The 21,749-nt window shown below is 34.7% G+C and overlaps 1 protein-coding gene across 13 annotated transcripts in view; it reads right to left on the reverse strand.

Moving 5' to 3' along the window:
• The window catches only part of MAPK10 (mitogen-activated protein kinase 10), a 361,784-nt gene that overhangs the window by 165,657 nt on the left and 174,378 nt on the right, over window positions 1–21,749 (reverse strand). For 9 of the 13 annotated variants that reach the window (XM_060299612.1, XM_060299611.1, XM_060299614.1 and 6 more), the window contains one exon: window positions 11,709–11,780. The exons of 3 other annotated variants lie outside the window; for them this stretch is intronic. In XM_060299612.1, coding sequence (XP_060155595.1) covers window positions 11,709–11,780 — 72 coding nt within the window. Of the gene's footprint in view, window positions 1–11,681; window positions 11,781–21,749 lie in introns of all 13 variants that reach the window. One more of the 13 variants, XM_060299620.1, reaches the window with a different exon arrangement.

Here is a 21,749-nt window from a genome sequence, read left to right on the forward strand (position 1 = left end):
AACAACATAATAAATGAAATTAAAAATACTTTAGAAGGGATCAATAGCAGAATAACTTGGCAGAAGAATGGATAAGTGACCAGGAAGATAAAATAGTGGAAATAACTGTCACAGAGCAGAATAAAGTAAAAATAATGAAAAGAATTGAGGACAGTCTCAGAGACCTCTGGGGCAACATTAAACACACCAACATTTGAAGTATAGGGGTCCCAGAAGGTGAAGAGAAAAAGAAAGGGTCTGACAAAATATTTGAAGAAATTATAGTTGAAAACTTCCCTAACATAGAAAAAAAATAGTCAATCAAGTGCAGGAAGCTCAGAGAGTCCCATAAAGGATAAATTCAAGGAGAAACACGCCAAGAAACATATTAATCAAACTATCAAAACTTAAATACAAAGAAAAAATATTAAAAGTAGCAAGGGAAGAGCAACAAATACTATACAAGGGAATCCCCATAAGGTTAACAGCTGATCTTTCTGCAGAAACACTACAGGCCAGAAGGGAGTGGCAGGACATATTTAAAGTGATGAAAGAGAAAAACCTACAACCAAGATTACTCTAACCAGAAAGGATCTCATTTAGATTTGACAGAGAAATTAAAACCTTTACAAACAAAGAACTTAAGAGAATTCAGCACCACCAAACCACCATTACAACAAATCCTAAAGGTATTTCTCTAGGCAGGAAACACAAGTGAAGGAAAAGAACTACAATAACAAACCCAAAAGAATTAAGAAAATGGAAACAGGAACATACATATTGATAATTACCTTAAATGTAAATGGATTAAATGCTCCCACCAAAAGACACAGACTGGCTGAATGGATACAAAAATAAGACCCATATATATGCAGTCTACAAGAAACCCACTTCATACCTAGGGACACACACAGACTGAAAGTGAGGGGATGGAAAAAGATATTCCATGCAAATGGAAATCAAAAGTAAGCTGGAGTAGCAATTCTCAAATCAGATAAAATACACTTTAAAATAAAGACTATTACAAGAGAAAAAGAAGGACACTACATAATGATCAAGAGATCAATCCAAGAAGAAGATATAACAATTGTAAATATTTATGCACCCAACATAGGAGCACCTCAATATACAAGGCAAATGCTAACAGCCATAAAAGAGGAACTCGACAGTAACACAATCACAGTAAAGGACTTTAACACCCCACTATCACCAAAGACAGATCATCCAAAATGAAAATAAATAAGGAAACACAAGCTTTAAAAGACACATTAAAACAGATAGACTTAATCGATATTTATAGGACATTCCATCCAAAAACAACAGAATACACTTTCTTCTCAAGTGCTCGTGGAACATTCTCCAGGATAGATCATGTCTTGGGTCATAAATAAAAACTTGCAAAATTTAAGAAAACTGAAATCGTATCAAATACCTTTTCTGACCACAAAGCTATGAGACTAGATATCAATTACAGGAAAAAATCTGTAAAAAACACAAAAACATGGAGGCTAAACAATACGCTACTAAATAACCAAAATATCACTGAAGAAATCAAAGAGGAAATCAAAAAATGCCTAGAAACAAATGACAATGAAAACACGACAAGCCAAAACCGATGGGATGCAGCAAAAGCAGCTCTAAGAGGGAAGTTTACAGCAATACAATCTTACCTCAAGAAACAAGAAAAATTTCAAATAAACAACCTAACTTTACACCTAAAACAATTAGAGAAAGAAGAAAAAAAAAAACCCCAAAGCTAGCAGAAGGAAAGAAATCATAAAAATCAGATCAGAAATAAATGAAAAAGAAATGAAGGAAATAGTAGCAAAGATCAATAAAACTAAAAGCTGGTTCATTGAGAAGATAAACAAAATTGATAAACCATTAGCCAGACTCATCAAGAAAAAAAGGGAGAAGTGTCAAATCAATAGATTAGACATGAAAAAGGAGAAGAAACAACTGACACTGCAGAAATACAAAGGATCATGAGAGATTACTACAAGCAACTATATGCCAATAAAATGGACAACCTAAAAGAAATGGACAAATTCATAGAAAAGCAAAACCTTCTGAGACAGAAACCAGGAAGAAATAGAAAATATAAACAGGCCAATAACAAGCACTGAAATTGAAACTGTGCTTAAAAACCTTCCAACAAAAGAAAGCCCAGGACCAGCTGGCTTCACAGGCAAATTCTATCAAACATTTAGAGAAGAGCTAACACCTGTCCTTCTCAAACTCTTACAAAATATAGCAGAGGGAAGAACACTCCTAAATTCAATCTATGAGGCCACCATCACCCTGATACCAAAACGAGACAAAGATGTCACAAAGAAAGAAAACTACAGGCCAATATCACTGATGAACATAGATGCAAAAATCCTCAACAAAATACTAGCAAACAGAATCCAACAGCACATTAAAAGGATCACACACCATGATCACGTGGGGTTTATCCCAGGGATGCAAGGATTCTTCAAAATACTCAAATCAATCAATGTGATACACCATATTAACAAATTGAAGAATAAAAACCACATGATCATTTCAATCGATGCAGAAAAAGCTTCTGACAAAAATCAACACCAATTTATGATAAAAACCCTCCAGAAAGTAGGCAAAGAGGGAACTTACCTCAACATAATAAAGGCCATACATGACAAACCCACAGCCAACATCATCCTCAATGGTGAAAAACTGAAAACATTTCCACTAAGATCACGAAGAAAGAAAGGTTGTCCACTCTCACCACTATTATTCAACATAGTTTTGAAAGTTTTAGCCACAGCAATCAGAGAAGAAAAAGAAATAAAAGGAATCCAAATCAGAAAAGAAGTGAAGCTGTCACTGTTTGCAGATGACATGACACTATTTATAGAGAATCCTAAAGATGTCACCATAAAACTACTAGAGCTAATCAATGAATTTGGTAAAGTAGCAGGATACAAAATTAATGCACAGAAATCCCTTGCATTCCTATACATGAACGATGAAATATCTGAAAGTGAAATTAAGGGAACACTCCCATTTATCATTGCAACAAAAAGAATAAAATATCTAGGAATAAACCTACCTAAGGAGACAAAAGACCTGTATGCAGAAAACTATAAGACACTGATGAAAGAAATTAAAGATGATACAAACAGATGGAGAGATATACCACAATCTTTGATTGGAAGAATCCACGTTGTGAAAATACTCTACTACCCAAAGCAATCTACAGATTCAGTGCAATCCCTATCAAACTCCCACTGGCATGTTTCACAGAACTAGAACAAAAACTTTCACAATTTGTACGGAAACACAAAAGACCCCAAATAGCCAAAGCAATCTTGAGAAAGGAAAACGGAGCTGGAGGAATCACGCTCCCTGACTCCAGAGTATACTACAAAGCTACAGTAATCAAGACAGTATGGTACTGGCACAAAACCAGAAATATAGATCAATGGAACAGGAAAGAAATCCCAGAGAAAACCCATGCACATATGGTCACCTTATTTTTGAAAAAGGAGGCAAGAATATACAATGGAGAAAAGACAGCCTCTTCAATAAGTGATCCTGGGAAAACTGGACAGCTACATATAAAAGAATGAAATTAGAACACTCCCTAAGTCCATAGACAAAAATAAACACAAAATGGATTAAAGACATCAATGTAAGCCCAGACACTATCAAACTCTTAGAGGAAAACATAGGCAGAACACTCTATGACATAAATCACAGCAAAATCCTTTTTGACCCACCTCTTAAGAAATGGAAATAAAAACAAAAATAAACAAATGGGACCTAATGAAACTTAAAAGCTTTTGCACAGCAAAGGAAACCATAAACAAAACGAAAAGACAGCCCTCAGTATGGGAGAAAATATTTGCAAATGAAGCAACTAACATAGGATTAATCTCCAAAATTTACAAGCAACTCATGCAGCTCAATATCAAAAAAACAAACAACCCAATCCAAAAATGGGTGGAAGACCTCAATAGACATTTTTCCAAAGAAGATATACAGATTGCCAACAAACACATGAAAAGATGCTCAGCATCACTAATCATTAGAGAAATGCAAATCAAAACCACAGTGGTTTCACCTCACACCACTCTGAATGGCCATCATCAAAAAATCTACAAATAATAAATGCTGGAGAGGATGTGGAGAAAAGGGAACCCTCTTGCATTGCTGGTGGGAATGTAAATTGATAAAGCCACTATGGAGATTCCTTAAAAAACTACAAATAGAACTACCATATGACCCAGCAATCCCACTGCTGGGCATATACCCTGAGAAAACCATAATTCAAAAAGAGTCATGTACCAAAATGTTCACTGAACCTCTATTTACCATATACAGGACATGGAAGCAACCTACATGTCCATCACAGATGATGGATAAAGAAGATGTGGCACATATATACAATGGAATATTATTCAGCCATAAAAAGGAATGAAACTGAGTTATTTGTAGTGAGGTGGATGGACCTAGAGACTGTCATACAGAGTGAAGTAAGTCAGAAAGAGAAAAACAAATACCATATGCTAACACACATATATGGAATCTAAAAAAAAAAAAAAAAAAAAGGTTCTGATGAACCTACGGGCAGGGCAGGAATAGACACAGACGTAGAGAATGAACTTGTGGACACAGGGTAGAGGAAGGGTAAGCTGGGACAAGGTGAAGAGTAGCATTATCATATATACACTACCAAATGTTAAATAGATACCTAGTGGGAAGCAGCTGCACAGCACAGGGAGATCAGCTTGGTGCTTTGTGACCACCTAGAGGAGTGGGATGGGAAGGTGGGAGGGAGGCACAAGAGGGGGCGGATATGGGGATATATGTATACATATAGCTGATTCACTTTGTTATACAGCAGAAACTAACACAACATTGTAAAGCAATTATACTCCAGTAAAGACGTTAAAAAAAAATTTCTGAATCAAAGTGGAACTAAAATATACATTATTTTAAAAAAATATGGAACATTAAAGTCTTATTTTCATTTATACCATAAAGAATATTATTCTTAAATCCTATATGATATTATTATCATTCTCTCATTGTACAATTATAAAAAGATCTAATTTATACCTAATTTTAGTAATTACACATTCTTCAACATATTGGTTTTCTTCTCTTAAATATGTATTTTGTAACTACCTTGCCTTTTTTTAGAATGAGTTAGAGATGTATCGAGTAAACAGCCAAATAAATATTCACCTTTAGAGAAGGTGAACAATAGAAGAGTTGAATGACACATTCCTGATTAGTATTGGTTTTAGAACTCAGAATAAAAGTGGACATTATTTTTCTTAACCTACTGAAAAATTCAGCCTTTGCTTATCACACACCACAACCTCAGAAAATGCCTGTGCAGAAAAGAAAAATCATCATTTAATATATTTTCTAAAGTCTTAACATTCAAAGTGTAATAAATTAAAACAGTGTATTTAAGGAATTAGTTGATTTCTTAGGAACACTTATATAGATTAAAATGAAATCCACAATTTGGTGCTTTTCTGACACAGCATTATTAACTATGCACTGAAAAACCACAGATAATTCTGGGATATTTTACAGCATAACAATTTTGACAGATATAAGCAATAACTTCACTTAACTGATTACTACCTCAACCATAATTAAACTCATAGTATTAAGCTACATTTACATTCAGGTCAAGATCATTCAAGAAGAAGTCAAGTCCGAACTTTATGTGCTTCAAGCAAACCAAACACATACTCATAAACTAATACAGAGAAGTTCATCATTACAGAACCGAATCTTAAGTAGGACCTGTACATTTTTTGTTAGATAAGATTTAGTAACATAACTGAATCTATTTATTAACTGGAATAACTTAATAAATCTTAAGAAAAAAACTGCCCCAGGTAGAAGACACAAATGTAACACTAAATTTACTCTTGAAATTTGCTGAAGAGTTAAGTTTTTATTTATTTAGAACAGCCATCATCTGTGGCTAGGAAAATTATTACATATACACACATATTGCTTTTGTTATCCAGACATTAGAGTAGCAAAATAACATTTAGTTAACAAGTCAACTCATCTAGTAATATTTTATATCTATTATAAGAAAAGCATTGCTTTAACTAGAAAAAATTCAACATGCTCAGTCTTGGCTATCATATCTAACAAGGTGCTATACCAAAAAACACTAAGACCTCAAAAAACACTGAAGAACAATTTTGTTAGTAAGAGCTCTACAAAGAGACTGCTATTTCTGTCATATCCCCAGTAATATTTTAGACCTAATATATCACAACTGTCCTTTGGAATATATATAAAAGTCTTCTTTTTTTCCTACTGGTGACCAATAGAATCTTAAGCTTCTTTGCATTTAATCATAGTATTTTTTTCTTAGTTATATTTAGTTGCTACTCACTTCAGTCAAAACACTGTATAACTGATAGAAGATTTCAAAAAGTTCATAATGGGACTAGAGAAAGACCTTCTAGTATAATGGCTGAGATTTCCAATCCCAGAATAAAACATAATTGAATTCTGTCTTGGTAATTAATGGCACTCTAAAGATTAAATGAAATAAAATCTTAGTGAAGTCATCATACATAGTAAGCATTTGGTAAGTATTGGGGTGTTTTCTTTTCTCACTCGTTATTGTTTAGCCCATAGTTACCACTGAGGTTTTTAACTCAAAGTGGAATAGGTTTTCCTTATGTTTATAAGCCTAGCCACTCTCTACTGTGCTTTAGACTAGACAGTGTGTTCTTTGAGGAGAGTAACCATACTCACCCTGTACCCCTAATTTCTACAAGTTACAGATACATGTTATAGGCACTGAGTAAAGATGTGTTGAATAAATGAATGATGGAATCAATAAATAATCAGTCAATGTGTAGATGTCTCATTGCATAGACAATGTAAGAAGGCATGAAGAGTTTCTATGTCCTAACAGAAAGAAGCCCACTGAGCTCAGTCCCTTTATTTCTAGTGTTACTTAGACTCATAATTGTTGATTCACTGATTTGAACCTTCTATCTCTCAGGCTTTCTGAAAATCAAGAAATCATTTTAAATGATTCATAACCAACTCATGCATCAGTAAACATTTAGAGAGGACAATAAGTTAATACGTTTTTAGAGAAATATTAGACTAACACTGATTTATGATTAGCAAATTAACCAAAATGCAATTAAATATATTAATATAATACAAGATGGTAAGATGGTAAGATGTTGAGAAGTTGACTTGATTTTGAAAGGCAAGCAAATTTCCACTCAGGACACAGTGTTTTTCTGAGTTTTTATTTACCCTCTTTTACCCAAAAGCATTTATTGAACATTTACTGAATTAAGCTAGAATTCCAGGCTTGGAAGACAAGGATGAAGATGCCCTGGCCCTGCCCCAGAGGCAGTCACCATTGAGTGGGGAAAACACAAACCTGTACAACCAATGGTAACACAAATCAGGATGTGGTAAATGCTGTAGACACCAGTGGGTGTGCATTAGGTTTCCCAACACACATTATCTCTCTGTGTATATATTTCTTATATTTCATGTGTATAAAGCCCTGTACTATTCAGTACAGCAGAGTTCCAAAAATAGCACTTTTCACAGATTTTTTTAAAAATTCATAGAGTGACATTTAATAGTTCTGCCCTTCTTTATTTAATTGAGAAAAGCAGGCGACGAAGGCTTACCTATTTCTCAGGAGGATCAAGAGCTTTTGCACTTTCAATTCCCTGTCAGTCTATACTTTTGTAAAGGATTCATACAAGTGCAAACTAAAGATTATTTTTTCATCGTCTAAGACAAATTTCTCTCCAGAATATTACAAGAAACGTCTTGCCTGCAAAAGCTGCTTGATCTTTTTTAAAGAAAAAAGAAACGAAATTAATAGGAGTAGCTCAATGAATCCCATGTTCTTCAAATAATTCAACTAAGAAAAAAAGGTTAATACTACTACAGATAATGTACATATTTACTGTTGATAAATAACTACCTGGGCAATTTTATTTTCTATATTTTCTGTGATTTCTTACTGATAACAGTGAAAAAATTATAAATATGATATAATTTTTTAAAGCCACAGATTAAGACTCAAGAGACCTGAATTCTGGATACACTTGATCACTAATTGTTGACAAGTTACTTAAAGGTCTTTGTGTATTGTCTGTGTGGCAAGAAGTTGGGAGCAACCTAACTCTGCTGGAGATGGTGTTAAACACCACTGCATACCAAGGATCCATGAGATATCTCATGAAATGAGAAGCTTCCAAAGCACATAGTTTGAAAGTAAACCCAAGTAGATAATTCTGCCTCTAAAAATACAGTATTTTATTTAAATTACTAGAATACTAAATGAGGCTCAGAGCTACAGGAAAGAAAAAAAATAAACATTATCATCAAATAAAAATTCTACCCTGGGCTTCCCTGGTGGGGCAGTGGTTGGGAGTCCGCCTGCCGATGCAGAGGACACGGGTTCATGGCCCGGTCCAGGAAGATCCCATGGATTGGCTGGGCCCGTGAGCCATGGCCGCTGAGCCTGCGCGTCCAGAGCCTGTGCTCCGCAACGGGAGAGGCCACAACAGTGAGAGGTCCGCGTACCGAAAAAAAAAAAAATTCTACCCGGAAAGTAAATAAAGCACTCTGAGTCACAACTAGAAATATTCTGCTTGCTATGATATTTTTAAGTTACAGAATATGCATGTATATTTTCTAGATATCAAAAGCTCATAGTAAGCAAAAAAATCAGAGTCATTAAGAAAGTTCATGCTTCACTTCTCTTTATTCCTTTGCTTTAAAAGAACTCTTCCTAGAAATAGACATTCTGTATCTGTACCCAAATTTTGGGAGCTGATTTAAAAATAACTTCAACCTACAAAAAAACTCTTTGGATTAAAAGTAATAGCTGAAGTTTTAAGGCTTTTTTATTGATAATTTTTGAAATTCAGACTTAATCTTGAAATATGTAAAAAATAAACTTTTTTGTTTGTTTGTGGTTTGTTTCTTAAGTACTAATGCCCATGGTAAATGGCTAGGATCATGGACACTAAGGAAATGGCTCACAGTCATACAGCTTGCAAATGGTAGGCCCAGATATTTTAACCAGAAATTCAGGTCTGCTCATTTTTCACCAGGGCACTACCACAGTTGCAATTGATTGCATTAACCAAACATATATCATTCATTCATTAAGTAAATATTTGGTGCGAGCCCACACTATGCCAGATACTATTCTTAGTGCTACAGTACAGCAGTGTGCAAAAGAGACAAAATCCCAACCATGTGCTGCTAATTGTTCAACAAATGGCTGGGGGTGAGAGAGAGGAGAGAACTTATCGGCAGTAATTGTTTATTTACACAATGTACATATTCCTATCATGACAAAGTTCAATCTACCAACTTGACATCATTGAACTTAAAGCTGAGAAGGGATGTGCACAATCAACTCTTGTGAGCCTATGTGAGCTCACAGCACACCACTGAAAAACAATCCCTGCCCAACTGAAAAATGCATTCTAGCAGAGAGAGAGAAGCAACGTGCTAGTTACATATGTAGTGTATCAGATACCAAAAAGTGTTATGGAGGGAAAAAAATAGAAAGACAGGGAAGTTGGGTAGTCGGTGTGGGGTAGGCAGTGTAGATTAGGAAGGGGCAATTTTAAATAGGATAGGCAGGAAAGACTCCCTTAAAAATGACATTTGAGCCAAGTCCTGAAGGTGGTGAAGGCGTGAGCCAAGTGGATAATAAAGGAAGAGCATTTGAAGGAGGGGTGTCCGGGTGGCTACATGGCAAAGGCTTGTGTATTTATTTTAAGAATTTTTACCATAAGTGAGATGGGAAGACATCTCACTTGACTGGAAGGTTTTTTTGCTTTGCTTTTTTTTGTTTTTAACCAAGGAGTGACATGATCTCACTTATATTTTTCAAATATCACTCTTGCTGATGTTTTGAGAGTAAACCATTTGAGGGTGAGCAAAAGTGGAAGCTCTTACAATAATCCAGGTTTGGATCAGAATGGTGCTGGAGAAAATGGTGAGAAGTAGTGAGATTCCAGATATATTTTTAAAGTAGCGCCAACAGAATTTGCTGACAGATTGGATGTAAATTATTGTCCAAAAGATGATTCTGAAGATTTTGCTCTAAGCAACTGGAAAGATGGATTTAGCATTTACTGAATTAGAGCAGAGCAATTTTAGAGGAAAGATCAAGGGTTTGGTTTGGTATATGTATCATTTGCTATGCCTATTAGCCATCTGAGCTGAGATATAGAACAAGCAATTGGGTTTATGAGTCTGGTTTCGGGGAGAGGTTTGTGTTGGAGATATAACTGGGGAGTATTCAAGATACTGATAATATTTAAAACACTAGGACTCAATGGGAGCACCAGAAGAGTGAATGTAAATATATTTAAGATTTAGTTAGCTATTTAACAAAAATATATTCCAGCACTGTACTCAGTTCTATGCAAGTATTAGCTCACTTAATTCTCATAAACCTAGAAGGTAGGTACTATTACTTTTTTCCCTTTTTACAAATAAACTGAAGCACAGAAAGGTTAACTAACTTGCCCAAGCTCACAAGTAAATGGCTAATCAGTGGCAGATTTGGAATTTCTAAACCAAGATGTCCAGATCCAGAGTTCTAGTTAGAGAAGAGAAGTTATCTGAAAGTCTGAGGCTTTTGGCACTGCAAGAATTTACAGGTCAGGGAGATGAAACAGACAGTAAATCCCATTCATAGCACGTAACACATTTTACTTTTCCATAGAAATTCTAACTACGCTCAGGGAGAATAGATTTACCAATGTTTTGTTTCCCTTTGTATTTTTATATATTTTCTATAATCAGTACATGTTACTTCTAGAATCAGAAAATATTGTATTAAAATAATAGAAGCTGCAGAGTTTTTCTTTAAACCTGTTTCAAGGGATGCATGTCATTCTCTGTTTTCAGCCCATCGTGATGATAACATGCAATGAAAATCATTACAGAAAAAACAGAAGTGCTCTCTGCTTGGGGTATGAATAGAGTTACCATGGAATTTACTGGCCAAATAAAAATTCCTGAGAGTAAAAATGAGCACTATTAATTATGCCATGACAACAGGCTTAAGTTAGAACTACCTAAACATACTTAGAGTAGGTACAGGTGCCCCAGCTGGGCTCTTTCTTAAGAATATCACTTGTATGAACACAGGAGTGCAGACTCTTATCTGGTCCATGCACAACATATTCTCACTAGTGTTCACTGTAGGTTAAAGATACCTTTATTAGTCATTATTGTTGTTTTATCTTTGTTATCAACTACTGGTTAGAACTGAACATCAGAAAACAAACTGAGCACTACCTACATATTATTATATTTCAGTACTAGAGGTACTCTACTTGGGGCTCATCAGTTCTTGGATGAAAAATAATATCATAGACTTTAGCTAGTTTGATGAATAAAACCACATTTTAAGGATTTGAAAAAGACATATTAATGATGTTAAATCTAGTAAGAAATCACTTTATGCAGTGATCAAGTACTATATTTATAAACATTAAAAAGAATTATCTTCATTCCTATTCTAACATAAATGAACTGGGGGGGGGGGGAAAGCATCTAGGTACCAGCTTCTACTTCCTAAGCTACTTTTAACATTACATAAACATTAACTTTAGTGTGGAACATTTGCAAGATGGGATGGCAAAATGGAAATACAAGTGAATATACTGTACCTTGTTTTACCTGTAAGGAACACACACCTGACAAAAGGCAATTTTCACATCCAAGGTTGGTTCACTGCAGTAGTACAATAAATGGAGGCTCATAAATACCTATAGAAAAAAATGGGGGCATGAATTTCCAAATCACCTAATTATTCATTATTGAATAGTATAAACTTCAGCATAATTTGAATTATACACAAGGTTTCAGGCACTACATATATTCAGCATAATCCTTGTCCAGACCAGTACTAGGTGCTTTTCACAAATTGTAAATATTAAATAATAAAATAAGGTTTAAAAATGTCCTATCTTCTATAATGATCAATGTCATCACAATCATAAAGACCAGATATAAGAAACTGGATATACCTAATGTGTTAAAGTTAAGTACATCCTATTATAGAACACTTTCAGTTCTAGGCAACTAATTTTTAAAAATTCTCAAATACATGCTCAAGAGGATATACATATAATAAGAATATTTGTTGTAGAATAAAGGGACTATTAAATAAAATTTAATTTATAATAAAATTACAGACAGGACTTGGAATAATTGAATCAAAGCTTAGGGTATCACCATGGAAAATATTTCAAACATGATGTTGAGTGGGGAAAAAAATAAACTTTCAAAAAAGTATGAATATCACTGTATTATTAATGTAAAATTTTAAAGTACACAAAATAATATACATTGCTTTGTTATCTACCCATATAACTATAGATTAAAGAAAATAGGACACTACATTAACATGTATTTAATCTTGGTGGTAAGTACAAAGATTTCAAGTATATTGCTTTCTGTATGTTTAAAATATTTTTTAATGTTGTAAAGTTTTAAGGAGAGGATAATAATCTAACAGTGGAAATGCCAAATTAGGTACTGGGTTATTTGGGAATGATGAGGCAGCATCAGAAAAACCCAACCAAAATCTTATTCAGTTCAATTAAACACACTTTGTTGAATATGTATTGTGTGCAAGATACAATTCTGTGAGATTAAACAATTTTAAAACCACTATTGACACAAGACTTCTGTTTCTGGCAATATGAATGATTAGATATCTTGAAAACCACTTTCAGTGCAAAACTTCTAGAAAGGTTAGGTGAAATAGACAAAATGCCTTTTAAAATGAATAGCTGAGCTGCCCAAAAAAAGGCAAGAAAAATTCTGAAAGGCTAAAAACAATGTGAAAGGATCCATGCAGAGAAATAAATGAGCTGAAACTGTCACTCGTCCTCAGACCATCTGCTGATGTCTGAAGATCAGAAATTTAGCTTTTAAAGGGCAGCATGCAGAGTACAGGAACCAAAGCTTGGAAGCTATCTATGGTGGGAAGTTACAACAGAGACACCTGCATAAAGTTTACTATAGAAAGTTTCAAACAAAATTCTGGAGCAAGCAAAACAATCCCAGAAGGAAGGTCTGAATTGCAAGAAAAAATATTTTACATTGGAACCTGTGTAGATTTTTTAAATACAAGGAAGAATGAAAGGACTAGACTATGTGAGACATTTCTGAAGAAGAATAAGGTGGGTATTTGTGGAGGTTGGGGAGGGAGTTGCTCTACCAGAGATCAGGATTTATTATAAAGTTGTAGTAAGTAAGGTATGCAGGGTGGATACAGAGGTAGACTACTGATTAATAGAACAGAGAGCCCAGAAACAGACACATACATATATGGAAACTTATTATGCTAAATTATGTTAATATAGACATTTAAACCTGACTATATTAAAGATATCTGGGGAAAGGAGAGACTATGCATTAAACCAAGCTGAGACAATTGGTCATAAATATTGGGGCAAGGGGAGGGAGGAATTGTCCTTGTTAGAGACAATTCTCTATCGGCTTCTCATATTTCTGCATGTCTTACAGGCAGAGGCACTGGCTGCCTTTATTCCAGACTATCTTCTCAAGCATGGTTATAGAGCAAACATATCTCCTTCTGGAGCATAAGGCAGGGTTGATTGCTCTCCAGTATAATATAGGTAAGGTGGCCCTCTGGGGCAAAGGTCAGGCATGCTAACCATCCACCATAAGAGATTTGGGTTCCCTAAGCTTGGGGTTCCTCTTCAATAGCACCACTCACTGTATGTGCAGTAGTCACCTGACCTTCTTTGAGTTGTTCTGTGGGAAATGAGCCTGAGAAACTGGCATGAATTCTGACACTCTAGCTCCTGTTATTAACGTGAGTAGTAAAGAACTTTGATCTGACCCAGGAATCGCTTATCTTCTGCCAGCATTCATGAAACTGTGGCAAGCTACCTTGTTAGCTTGCAAGTAGGGTAACAGCTAAAACTCTTCAAAGTTCTTGACAACCCCTACCTCATATTGCATACAAAACACAATTCCAGACGTATTAAAATTTTCAGGAAAGGCCAAACTTTAAATAATATAGAAGGAAATGTAGTTGAATGTCTGAGGAATACATCATAAATAATACGTAAATATGCTAAGTTAAAAAGGAAACTACTGATAAAATAGACTATTTAAAATGAATCATTTCTGTTTATGAAAAAATGTGATAAAGAAGTAGTCCATAAATTTAGAAAAAATATTTGAAACACATATAACCAGAGGAAGATTTATCCAGAATCTATAAATAGCTCCTAAAATATAAGAGGAAAAAGATAAAGAACCCAACAGAAGAATGGGCAAACAATATGGAATACATTTTATTAAAAAAAGAAATATAAAAAGGCTCATAAATATATGTGTAATTTAAAGCCACATTGAGATACTGTTTTGTACCTATCATATTAATAAAAGCTGAAAAGTATGATAATATTCAGTTTTTGCAAAGCGGTTGATCAGATGGGAATATTTATACACTGCTGATAATTTTGACAGTTGGAACAACCAAATTTAGGGGGAAAATAGCATTACACAGTAAACTTCTGCATAGCCTAACACCCACCAATTCTACTTCTACACATATTTCCAGAGAAACTCTTGTGTTTTACTACCAAGATATATATAAAAGGCAGTTCATTAGAATACTTTTGTAATAGTAAAATAAATAATAAAAATTAATACTGGAAAAAGATAATCACAGAAAGACCAATGAATAAATAAACTATGGTACATTCATTTAGTGGAACACCATATGGTAATGAAATGGTTGTATAAAGAAACAAATATCAACGTGCCAAATATAAACATGGTAAATAAATGAAAAGAAGTCATGGGTAACTTTACTTACGAAAGTTACAAAATATACACAACTAAACAATATATTATTTAAGAATGTCTTTTTACTATGATAAAACTATAAAGAAAAGCAAAAGAATAAAAAATGCAAAATTCAAGAGATTGGCTATCTCCTAGGGAGGGGAAGAACACCCCTAGATAGGGACATGCAGGGGTTTTCAATGGTATTCGTTATGACTACTTTGAGCTGAGTAGTGATGTCATGCAACATTATTTCACTATTATTCTTTAAACCCTACAGGTATAAAATATAGGCTATTTGATATGTCTGTGATATTTTATAATAGAAAAAGGTTCATGTGACACAAGGAACAAGGTCCTTCATTCTCTTGCTAGGCATTGTTATCTCTTCATGGATGTCTGGAACAAAAACGCTTGTAAAGCCACTAATAGGAAATGATCTTAAGAAATGCTGAGCAGTGTAAAGCAGAACAATAGAAAGAACTCTGTGCTTGATGATACCATTAAACTACTGAATTAAGAAATTCTGGATTTTTCTAATTCTAGACTTTTTGTTATATGAGAAACTAAATCTGCTACAGGAAAAAAATGTTACTAAAATACAGTCATAAAATAAATAAAAAGTAAAACAAAACAACAAAAGAAAAAATTTACTCCTCAAATTTCAATCTGTGAGATTGTTTTATTGCATTTCCATGAGATTCATGCATAATTTTTGCCAGATAGTTACCTCCACTTCTTATTTTTAATTTTTTAAAAATTTAGTTTGCCCAGGTATAATTTATACACAGCAAAATGAACAGTTCTAAAGTGTGCAGATTGATGAGTTTTGACAAATGCATATATCCATGTAACTCACATTGTGATAAAGGTAAAGTCTGAAAATCCCCGTACCCTTTTCTTGACAATAGTCCCCACCCCCCATGCAACAATGTTCTAACTTCTTTCTCTATATAGATTAGTTTTTCTTGTCCTAGAACTTATATAAATGAAATAATACAGTATATACTCTTTTTCATTGGGCTTCTTTTAGAATTCATCCATGTTGGCAAAAGTATCAGTAGTTGTTCTTTTTTTCTGCTGAGTAAAATGTATCAGTTTATCTATTCTCTATTTTGCTTTTAGACATTTTAGGTGTTTCTATTTTTTGGATATCAATAATGCTGCACGAACATTTATATACATGTATTTTTGCACAAATATGTTTTCATTTCTTTTGGGAAAAATACCTAAAGAAGGAATTGTTGGATCGTGGGATAGGAATATATTTAACTTATTAAAAATTGTCAGACACATTTTCTACCCCCTGTAGCAATGCATAAAAATTCGGTTGCTTCACATCCTTGTCAACATTTTGGTGTTGTTATCAGTTTTCTAAATTTTAATCATTCTAGTGAGTGTTTAGTAGTATTTCATTATGGTTTTATTTTTTATTTCCCTGATGACTAATAGTGTTGAGAATGTTTCTCATGAGTTTATTGGCCATTTATTTATCTTACTCGGTAGAGTGACTTTTCAAGTATAATACTTTGCCCATTTGGTGGGACTGTGGGTGGCGGAAGTGAGTTGTTTGTCTTTTTATACAAATTGCAGAAATTCTCTATTTCAGATTAAAGTTTACTGTCAGTTGCATGTATTATGAATATTTTCTTTCAGTCTGTAGCTTGCATACTCAGCTTATTGATGCTTTCTTTTAGTGAGTAATATTTAATTTTTATGAAATTTATTTTATGATTTATTTTTCTTTTATTATTAGTGCTTTCTTCATTTTCTCAAGGGATCTTTCCCAATCCAAGTTCATGAGGATATTCTTCCACATTTTCTTCATGAAGCTTTACATTGTTGATTTTACTTTTAGGTCTATGATACCTCTCCAATTAACTTTAATTCGTGGTGTGATGTATATGCTGAGGTTCACTTTTATTCCTTAATGATACGTAGTTGTTCAAGCATTCTTAGTGAAAAGATTTTCCTTTCCATATTGAGTTGCCTTGCTGCCTTGGTTAAAAAATCAGTTGATTGTACCAATGCAAGTCTATTTCAGGATTCTATTCTATTCCATTTATCTGTTGTCTGTCTTCACCCTAATACTATCCTGTCTTGATAAGCGTAGCTTTATAATAGTCTTAAAATTAGGTAAGTCCCCAAATTTTTCTTCTCTTTTATTTTTGGGACTATTCTAGGCCTCTGCATTTCCACATTAATTTTAAAATCAGCCTAACATTTCAAAATTTTAAAAAAGCGTTCTAGAATTTTGATTGGGATTGCATCAGAACTATAGCTCACCTGGGAAAGAATAGATATCTTAATATTGGGTGTTTTATCCACAATCATAGTATATTTGTCCATTTACTTCAGTTCTCTTTAATTTATCACAGGAATCTTTTGTAGTTTACAGTATATAGATAGACCTTATATTTTTTTTAAGTTTATTCTTTAGCATTTATATTTTTTGATGCTATTGTAAATGGCATGTTTTCATTTCCATTTCCTAAATGCTTATTTCTAAAAATAAAGTTGATTTTTGTAAGTGATGTTGTATCTAGAACCCTATTAAATTCACTTAAATCTAGTAAATATTTTGTTGATGGTTTAGGATTTTCTTTATACACAGAAATGTCATCTGCAAGTGAAGACAGTTTTCGCTTTTCCTTTCCGATCTGACTTTTCTTGCCTAATTGTCCTGCCTCCAGTACAATATTGAAGAGAAGTGATGACTTGTTGATAATCTCTGCCTTTTAACAGGTACACTGATCCATTTTCATCTAAAGTAATTATGGATGTTATTGAGTTTAAGTCTACCATCATACAATTAGTTTTGTATTTTATCCCTATATTCTTTTTTTTTCTTCTGTTTTTAGCTTTATTGAAGTATAACTGACAAATAAATTGCTTAAGACATTTAAAGTATTCAATATGGGGGCTTCCCTGGTGGCGCAGTGGTTGAGAGTCCGCCTGCCGATGCAGGGGACACGGGTTTGTGCCCCGGTCCGGGAAGATCCCACATGCCGCGGAGCAGCTGGGCCCGTGAGCCATGGCCGCGGAGCCTGCGTCCGGAGCCTGTGCTCCGCAACAGGAAAGGCCACAACAGTGAGAGGTCTGTGTACCGCAAAAAAAAAAAAATTAAAAAAAAGTTTAATATGATGACTTGTATGCATACGTTGTGAAAGAACTTCCCCCATCTAGTTAATTCACACATCCATCACCTCACATATTCCCTGCCCCCTTTATTGGTGAGACATTTAAGTTCTACTCTCTAGGAAGTTTTGATTATATAATACAGTGCTATGAACTATAGTCACCATGTTATACGTTAGATCCTCTTGTGGATCTTACTCAACTTATAATGATAGTCTGTGCCCTATTACCAACGTCTCCCTACACTATTTCTCCTCCCCCACCAAGCCAGTGGCAATCACTTATCTACTCTCTGATTTCTATACCTTGGCTATTGTGAATAATGCTGCAGTGAACATGGGAGTACAGATATCTCTCTGAGATAATGGTTTATTTTCTTTGGATATATATCCAGAAATGGGATTTCTGGATCATATGGTAGTTATATTTTCAATTTCTTTTTTTTTAAACATCTTTATTAGAGTATAATTGCTTTACAATGGTGTGTCAGTTTCTGCTTTATAACAAAGTGAATCAGTTATACATACACATATGTCCCCATATCTCTTCCCTCTTGCATCTCCCTCCCTCCCACCATCCCTATCCCACCCCTCTAGGTGGTCACAAAGCACGAAGCTGATCTCCCTGTGTTATGCAGCTGCTTCCCACTAGCTATCTATTTTACGTTTGGTAGTGTATATATGTCCATGCCACTCTATCACTTTGTCCCAGCTTATCATTCCCCCTCCCCGTATCCTCAACTCCATTCTCTAGTAGGTCTGTATATTTATTCCCATGTTGCCCCTAGGTTCTTCTGATCATTTTCTTTTTTCTTTCTTTTTTTATTTTTTAGATTCCATATATGTGTGTTAGCATACGGTATGTGTTTTTCTCTTTCTGACTTACTTCACTCTGTATGAGTCTCTAGGTCCACCCATCTCACTACAAAAAACTCAGTTTCATTCTTTTTATGGCTGAGTAATATTCCATTGTATCCATTCATCTGTTGATGGACACTTAGGTTGCTTCCATGTCCTGGCTATTGTAAATAGAGCTGCAATGAACATTTTGGCACATGATTATTTTTAAATTATGGTTTTCTCAGAGTATATGCCCAGTAGTGGGATTGCTCGGTCATATGGTAGTTCTATTTTTAGATTTTTAAGGAATCTCCATACTGTTCTCCGTAGTGGCTGTATCAATTTACATTCCCCCAACAGTGCAAGAGGGTTCCATTTTTTCCACACCCTTTCCAGCATTTATTGTTTGTAGGTTTTTTGATGATGGCCATTCTGACTGGTGTGAGATGATATCTCATTGTAGTTTTGATTTGCATTTCTCTAATGATTAATGATGTTGAGCATTCTTTCATGTGTTTGTTGGCAATCTGTATATCTTCTTTGGAGAAATGTCTATTTAGGTCTTCTGCCCATTTTTGGATTGGGTTGTTTGTTTTTTGATATTGAGCTGCATGAGCTGCTTGTATGTTTTGGAGATTAATGCTTTGTCAGTTGTTTCATTTACAAATATTTTCTCCCATTCTGAGGGTTGTCTTTTCATCTTGTTTATGATTTCCTTTGTGGTGCAAAAGCTTTGAAGTTTCATTAGGTCCCATATGTTTATTTTTGTTTTTATTTCCATTTCTCTAGGAGGTGGGTCAAAAAGGATCTTGCAGTGATTTATGTCATAGAGTGTTCTGCCTGTGCTTTCCTCTAAGAGTTTGATGGTGTTTGGACTTACATGTAGGTCTTTAATCCATTTTGAGTTTATTTTTGTGTATGGTGTTAGGGAGTGTTCTAATTTCATTCTTTTACATGTACCTGTCCAGTTTTCCCAGCACCACTTATTGAAGAGGCTGTCTTTTCTCCACTGTATATTCTTGTCTCCTTTATTAAAGATAAGGTGACCATATATGCGTGGAGTTAACTCTGGGCTTTCTATCCTGTTCCATTGATCTATATTTCTGTTATTGTGCCAGTACCATACTGTCTTGATTACTGTAGCTTTGTAGTACAGTCTGAAGTCAGAGAGCCTGATTCCTCCAGCTCCATTTTTCTTTCTCAAGATTGCTATGGCTATTCAGGGTCTTTTGTGTTTCCATACAAATTGTGAAATTTTTTGTTCTAGTTCTGTGAGAAATGCCAGTGGTAGTTTGATAGGGATTGCATTGAATCTGTAGATTGCTTTGGGTAGTAGAGTCATTTTCACAATGTTGATTCTTCCAATCCAAGAACATGGTATATCTCTCCATCTATTTGTATCATCTTTAATTTCTTTCATCAGTGTCTTATAATTTTCTGCATACAAGTCTTTTGTCTCCTTAGGTAGATTTATACCTAGATATTTTATTCTTTTTATTGCAATGGTAAATGTGAGTATTTTCTTAATTTCACTTTCAGAGTTTTCATCATTAGTATATAGGATTGCAAGAGATTTCTGTGCATTAATTTTGTATCCTGATACCTTACCAGATTCATTGATTAGCTCTAGTAATTTTCTGGTAACATCTTTAGGATACTTTATGTATAGTATCATGTCATCTGCAAAGAGCGACAGCTTTACTTCTTCTTTTCCAAACTGGATTCCTTTTATTTCTTGTTCTTCTCTGATTGCTGTGGCTAAAACTTCCAAAACTATGTTGAATAAGAGTGGTGAGAGTGGGCAACTTTGTCTTATTCCTGATCTTAGTGGAAATGCTTTCAGTTTTTCACCATTGAGGATGATGTTGGCTGTGGGTTTGTCACATATAGCCTTTATTATGTTGAGGAAAGTTCTCTCTATGCCTACTTTCTGGAGGGTTTTTGTAATAAATGGGTATTGAATTTTGTCGAAAGCTTTTTCTGCATCTATTGAGATGATCATATGGTTTTTCTCCTTCAATTTGTTAATATGGTGTATCATGTTGATTGATTTGTGTATATTGAAGAATCCTTGCATTCCTGGAATAAACCCCACTTGATCATGGTGTATGATCCTTTTAATGTGCTGTTGGATTCTGTTTGCTAGTATTTTGTTAAGGATTTTTGCATCTATGTTCATCAGTGATACTGACCTGCACTTTTCTTTCTTTGTGACATCTTTGTCTGGTTTTGGTATCAGAGTGATGGTGGCCTCGTAGAATGAGTTTGGGAGTGTCCCCCCCTCTGCTACATTTTGTAAGAGTTTGAGAAGGATAGGTGTTAGCTCTTCTCTAAATGTTTGATAGAATTCACCTGTGAAGCCCTCTGGTCCTGGGCTTTTGTTTGTTGGAAGATTTTTAATCACAGTTTCAATTTCAGTGTGTGTGATTGGTCTGTTCAGATTTTCTATTTCTTCCTGGTTCAGTCTCAGAAGGTTGTGCATTTCTAAGAATTTGTCCATTTCTTCCAGGTTGTCCATTTTATTGGCATATAGTTGCCAATCCACCAGGTCCACATTTGATGGTGTGTTTTGGGGTGTCTGTGGCCTTCATATGATTTTGGGCAACCTCTGTGCTAATGGATGGAGTTGTGTTCCTGTCTTGCTAGTTGTTTGGCATAGGGTGTTGTGCACTGTAGCTTGCTGGTCGTTGAGTTTAGCTGGGTCTTGGCATTGAGATGGAGATCTCTGGGAGATTTTCACCGTTTGATATTACGTGGAGCTGGGAGGTCTCTTGTGGACCAGTGTCCTGAACTTGGCTCTCCCATCTCAGTGGCATAGCCCTGATGCCTGGCTGGAGCACCAAGAGCCTGTCCTCCACATGGCTCAGAATAAAATGGAGAAAAGAAAGAAAGAAAGAAGAAGATAAAATAAAATAAAGTTATTAAAAT

Source organism: Globicephala melas, chromosome 5 (genome assembly GCF_963455315.2).
Source record: "Globicephala melas chromosome 5, mGloMel1.2, whole genome shotgun sequence".
In the NCBI taxonomy this organism is placed as follows: domain Eukaryota; kingdom Metazoa; phylum Chordata; class Mammalia; order Artiodactyla; family Delphinidae; genus Globicephala; species Globicephala melas.